Source organism: Protobothrops mucrosquamatus, unplaced genomic scaffold, assembly GCF_001527695.2.
Source record: "Protobothrops mucrosquamatus isolate PMUCROS unplaced genomic scaffold, P.Mucros_1.0 scaffold13967, whole genome shotgun sequence".
Classification (NCBI taxonomy): Eukaryota; Metazoa; Chordata; class Lepidosauria; order Squamata; family Viperidae; genus Protobothrops; species Protobothrops mucrosquamatus.
The window spans coordinates 1-6,501 of record NW_015399736.1 but is presented as its reverse complement, the minus strand read 5'-3'; the positions used below and the strand labels follow the sequence as shown (position 1 = coordinate 6,501).

The following is a 6,501-nucleotide window of genomic DNA, read 5'->3' as shown; positions in this document are numbered from 1 at the left end:
TCCCAACAACAACCCTCTGAGGTAGGCTGGGCCGAGATTGAGTGACGAGCCCAAAGTAACTCAGCTGGCTTTCCTGGCTAAGGTGGGACTTGAACTCGCCGTCTCCTGCTTTCTAGCCTGGTGCCTTAACCGCTAGATCAGTGGTTCTCAACCTTTTTAATGCCGCGACCCCAACCGGTCGTAAGTCGAGGACTAAACCAGTCGTAAGTCGAGGACTAAACTGGTCGTTAAGCCGAGGACTAAACCGGTCGTAAGTCGAGGACTACCCAGCCGTTCGTAAGTCAAGGACTTTCCCTGCCCGGGAGCGCCGCGCATGCGTGGTTCCGCCCCCTGCGCCGGCTGAGGCGTATCTGGCAAGCGGCAGAGACGGAGCAGGCCAACCACCAGCTGGCCCAGCCCAAGGGAGGTAAGGCACCCACCGGAAAAGGGGAAAAAATGGCGGACAAAAAAAATGGCGGACAAAAAAATGGCGGACAGCCTTGCTTGGCGACCCCCATGAAATGGTCGATCGACCCCAAATGGGGTCCCGACCCACAGGTTGAGAACCACTGCGCTAGATCAAACTGCCTCTCCATTCACCATGAATCAATATAACATTCTGGCTAATTTTGTAAGAGAGAATATAAACTTACCTTTGTGTAGGAAAGCCACAGAATATGTCACTTCTTTGGCATTCGTAGTGGCCAGACTGTAACACAAACACAAGCTTCCTAAGGAAGGAAAGATATCTATTAAGAAACTGAAAATATGGAGTTTCCACTTTATTTTTTTTTTTAGATCTTGAAAGAAGCAAGCATCCTTCTCTTGTACACAAACCTGTGTCGCTGGTAAAAATATGCACGTCCAAAGGTTTGGGTGTAACTTCTTGGTCTTGATAACAACTATAATTCAAGTTCACAGATCTGGGAAGAGAAAACAGGAGATACTACTGCATCTTAATAATGATGATGATGACGATGACGATGTTGGAAGGGACGTTGCAGGTCATCTACTTTACTGAAATACATGCCATACTCTAAATAAACCAATAAACTGAAATTCATAATCCTTGCGAAAGGAATCAACAGGGATGTCTGTAACACAAGTACACTGTTTCATTGTAAAGATGCTGATGATAATAACAAAGTTGGAAGGGACCTTGGAGGTCATCGAGCCCAACCCCCTGCTCAGGCAGGAAACCCTATACCATTTCAGACAAATGGCTGTCCAGTCTCTTCTTAAAAACTTCCAGGGTTGGAGCATTCACCGCTTCTGGAGGCAGGTGGTTCCACTGGTTAATTGTTCTCACTGTCAGGAAGTTTCTCCTTAGTTCTAGGTTGCTTCTCTCCTCGTTTAGTTTCCATCCGTTGCTTCTTGTCCTGCCTTCAGGGGCTTTGGAGAATAGCTTGACTCCCTCTTCTTTGGGGCAGCCCCTGAGATACTGGAACACGGCTATCATGTCATCCCTGGTCCTTCTCTTCATTAAACTAGATGATTGATTTTAACTCAGTTTAACTATTTTGGAAGGATAGGCATACGGTCCCAACAACTCAAATGATTTGAAGAGGTGAGGTCCATTAGCAACATGCAAACTACTCAGTCATGTAGATTAGCTATCCATGATTACAATGATACAGCTATGACGGGTTGAAACGCTTACGCAGAATTCTCCTTACACCTATTTGTGAATATGTACCATCTAGGCTGGCTGAGGAATTCTGGGAGTTGAAATCCACAAGTCATCAAAGGGCCAAGTTTGAAGACCCTTGTTTTAGAGGATTGCGGGGCGATTTTTTTTTTCATTTTTATATGCTTTTCAATTTTTTTAAAAAATATTGTATTTACAGTATTACATTCTGTACATACAGAAGCAAAGAGAAATTTCCCCCCCAGTAAACTCACTTTAATCTTATGTCAGCCACAGAGATCTCTAAAGGTGCTTCGAGCTGTTTAAAAAACAAAAAGAGATATGAGGATTTTGCAAGCAAACACTATTTCTGTTGAACACAGAACATCAACCCCAAAGAGTCCCCAATAAGAATAAAACCAGTTCTATAGTGCCTCCTACTGGTCAATACATAATATAATGTATCTAGGCTTTACATTATGCTCTGCTCCTGGTTTGAGATACTCTTTACTTTTGGAAGTGTTGATTTGTTAAAGGAGGCAGGTCACATGTGTTTAATAACCAGCGTGTACTGAAATACACAAGGAGTAGATGTTAAGTTCACATATACTGCACTAAACCATGATGTAAATTTGCTTGCTTCCAAATAATGTCTGAATGCAATCAAACGTGGCTTATTTAAATTTGGTTTAACCCTGTATATATATGCGATTTTTGTTTACGATTTAAAAACGGATAATATCCTTTTCATTCATCATCGCCCAAAAAACCCCCCTCCACATAGTTTAACATTACTTTCAATATAAAAAACCTTCAGGAGAACTTACTATTAGTTTAAAGTCTTTATTGGGGTAAAATTGGATGCAATTTAATGTGTCCCGTTCTTTCTACAATAAAAAAAAACCATAATATTAACAGAGACTAAAGTTTGATCTGTGGAGGTAAACATTATCCTGGCTCCAGAAAATCTAAATTATTATTTTTTTAAATTGCAAATGAAAGCTTCTCAACAGATTCTTCACGGTGGACCAAAAAAAAAAAGGGGGGGGGGGGCAGAGTAATTGATTTGCATCTTTTCTTTTGCAACATACTTTGAGCTCTCCCTGATCAGATGAGGCAAAATTAAGATTTTCATTAAGAGAAGAGTCAACAAATGCAGACTATAGCTGCAAGTTATTATTATGGCATATCCAATTGAATACAGGTTGTCCGTGACTTACAAGAGTTTGTTTAGTGATCATTCAAAATTAAAAAATTACAATACACCTTTGGTATTATGAATTAACCAGCCGTATATTTCATTCGCGAGAAAAATCCCTTGGTTTTCAGTTACAAGAGCTTTAATTAGTAACTTCGATGGTATCTGGAAAAATAAATCCTATTATTTTAGTGCATGGATCCATTTTCTATCAAGACATCAGATTCTGACACGAAACAGCATAATTTTCATTCAGAGGAGAACCAAAATCAAAAATAAGATAAGGAAGGATGAAAGAAACAATGTCATTTACAAAATCAATTTGCAATCAGTTCTACGTGGGACAAACCTCACGTCAATTAAAAAACAGGATCCACGAACACTGGCTGGCAGTCAAATGCCACAATCACAATCAAATGCCTGGCTGAGGAATTCTGAGAGGGGTCTTCAAACTTGGCCCTTTGATGACTGGTGGACTTCAACTCCCAGAATTCCTCAGCCAGTGTGCCTGGCTGAGGAATTCTGGGAGGGGTCTTCAAACTTGGCCCTTTCATGACTGGTGGACTTCAACTCCCAGAATTCCTCAGCCTGTGTGCCTGGCTGAGGAATTCTGGGAGGGGTCTTCAAACTTGGCCCTTTCATGACTGGTGGACTTCAACTCCCAGAATTCCTCAGCCAGCGTGCCTGGCTGAGGAATTCTGGGAGGGGTCTTCAAACTTGGCCCTTTCATGACTCGTGGACTTCAACTCCCAGAATTCCTCAGCCAGCGTGCCTGGCTGAGGAATTCTGGGAGGGGTCTTCAAACTTGGCCCTTTCATGACTGGTGGACTTCAACTCCCAGAATTCCTCAGCCAGCGTGTCTGGCTGAGGAATTCTGGGAGTTGAAGTCCACAAGTCATAAAAGGACCAGGTTTGAAGACCCCTGCTCTACACCATCATAAACCAGATTTTTTTTAATCCCACCTTCATTATTGTTATAAATAACTCTTGGTGACAAATGTGCCTAATATTTCCTACTCCTCTTTTTCCCACAAAAACAATCCTGTGAGGTGGGTTAGGCTGAGAGGGAGGGACCGGCTCCAAGTCACCCAGTCAGCTTTCATGCCTAAAGTGGGACTAGAACTCACCGTCTCCAGGCTTCTTGCCTGACCAAACGGGTTAACAATTTATGTTATAGTTCTGGAGCCAATTTTGTAACTGGCCTCACAATTTTTAAAAAATATTTCCTTGTAACAAGGGAGAGAAGACAGAGCAAGATTATTATTTCTTTTTCTCCTGAAAAGTCTTCCAGGGATGACCTCAATCTCCTCTATAGGTCAATAGCTCCTTTTATCATTTTAAGATGGGGGTCAAACTGCTGCTAGCAAATAACCCACCACGTAAAGAATAAGCGAACTATATGATCAAGAAAACACAAACGTTTTCAGGTTTTTTTCACCTTTGTGACAATGTAGAAGAGTCTTTGTTCTCGCATGTCCCACTGGGACCAAATCAGATCATCGGCAATTCTCTCCTTCGAAAGCCGACTCGAATTTTCGATCGTCTAAAAGGGAAGGAAATGAGCACCGTTACAGGAGAGAAATAGTACGACGTCATGTCATACACAGAAGACAGAATGAATACGATTGGAAGGGACCTTGGAGGTCTTCTAGTCCAACCCCCTGCTCAAGCAGGAGACCCTATACCAGTTCAGACAAATGGCTGTCCAGTCTTTTCTTTAAAATCTCCAGTGATGGAGCACCCACAACTTCTGGAGGCAGGTTGTTCCACTGATTAACTTTTCTCATTATCAAGACATTTCTCCTTAGTTCTAGGTTAGATCTCTCTTTAATAAGATTCCACCCATTACTTCTTGGCCTGACCTCAGTTGCTTTGGATAATAGGTTAGAATAGAGCTGGAAGGGACCTTGGAGGTCTTCTAGACCAGCCCCCTGCTCAAGCAGGAGAACCTATACCATCTCAGACAAGTGATTGTCCAGTCTCTTTTTAAAAGCTCCAGTGATGGAGCACCCACGATTTCTGGTGGTAAGCTGTTCCACTGGTTAATTGTCTTCACTGTTAGGAAGTTTCTCCTTAATTCCAGGTTGCTTCTCTCTTTGGTCAGTTTCCAACCATTGTTTCTTGTCCTGCCTTCAGGCGCTTTGGAGAATAGCTTGACCCCCCTCTTCTTTGTGGCAGCCCCTCAAATACTGGAAGACTGTTATCACATCACCCTAGTCCTTCTCTTTGATAGACTAGACATATCTAGTTCCCTCAATCATTCATCGTGTGGTTTAGCCTGCAGATCTCTGATAATCTTTGTTGCTCTTCTCTGCACTCTTTCTCAGATCTCAACAGCTTGTATTCTGACGGCAATGAGTTTCATCTTACCTTGTAATAATTCATCAAAAACCACACCAGATCTCTGCCCAGGTAATTATTTTTTACATCTTGAAATACGACATTTAGAACAAAACTTGGGACGTTTTTCACTCTGCCCGATCTCATTTCAGCCCCAACCAAAAAAAAGCATAAAGGGCAAAAAAATTAAAACATACCACCCGGTCTCCTTCTTTGACAGTTCTGACGTCCAATTTTTCAGCATCTTAAGAAACATAAATACAATTTTAGGCGACAGGGGTCAAGGTACAGAGTATCAGGTATATCGAACGTGATTTGAGAAATCTGTACGTTGGGTCTATACATTTGTTCGTTTCTGTTATCAGGGTTCAAAGGAGAGGCTGAAAGGGCAAATAACATGTAGCGACAAAATAATACTAATACTAATACTAATAATAGAATAGAGCTAGAAGGGTCCTTGGAGGTCTTCTAGTCCAGTCCCCTGCTCAAGTAGGAGAACCTATACCATCTTAGACAGGTGTCTGTCCAGTCTCTTCTTAAAAACCTCCAGTGATGGAGCGCCCACGATTTCTGGTGGCAAGCTGTTCCACTGGTCAATTGTCCTCACTGTTAGGAAGTTTCTTCTTAATTCCAGGTTGCTTCTCTCTTTGGTCAGTTTCCAATCATTGTTTCTTGTCCTTCCCTCTGGTGCTTTGGAGAATAATTTGACCCCCTCTTCTTTGTGGCAGCCCCTCAGATACTGGAATACTGCTATCAAGTCACCCCAATTTTATTTTTGGTTAATTCAGCAGAATACAATTATATAATAATAATAATAATAATAATAATAATAATAATAATAATAATAATAATAATAATAATAATAATAATAATAATAATAATAATAATAATAATAATAAAGTTGGAAGGGACCTTGGAGGTCATCGAGTCCAACCCCCTGCTCAGGCAGGAAACCCTATTACCATTTCAGACAAATGGCTGTCCAGTCTCTTCTTAAAAACTTTCAGTGTTGGAGCATTCACCGCTTCTGGAGGCAGGTTGTTCCACTGGTTAATTGTTCTCACTGTGAGGAAGTTTCTCCTTAATTCTAGGTTGCTTCTCTCCTTGATTAGTTTCCATCCGTTGCTTCTCGTCCTGCCTTCAGGCGCTTTGGAGAACAGCTTGACTCCCTCTTCTTTGTGGCAGCCCCTGAGATATTGGAAGACTGCTATCATGTCCCCCCTCGTCCTTCTCTTCGTTAAACTAGACATACCCAATTCCAGCAACCGTTCCTTATATGTTTTAGCCTCCAGTCCCCTAATCATCTTTGTTGCTCTTCTCTGTACTCTTTCTAGAGTCTCAGCATCTTTTTTACATC

The 6,501-nt window shown here is 41.8% G+C and overlaps 1 protein-coding gene across 1 annotated transcript; it reads right to left on the bottom strand.

Moving 5' to 3' along the window:
• Window positions 1-585: 585 nt before the first annotated feature.
• On the bottom strand, window positions 586-4,347 carry LOC107301530 (gamma-secretase-activating protein-like; the record flags this gene model as incomplete). Its single annotated transcript, XM_015830739.1, has 5 exons — window positions 586-710; window positions 817-902; window positions 1,882-1,925; window positions 2,434-2,493; window positions 4,243-4,347. Coding segments are annotated over 5 exons (420 nt in total), but the record flags the coding sequence as incomplete, so codon positions are not given.
• Window positions 4,348-6,501: the final 2,154 nt, after the last annotated feature.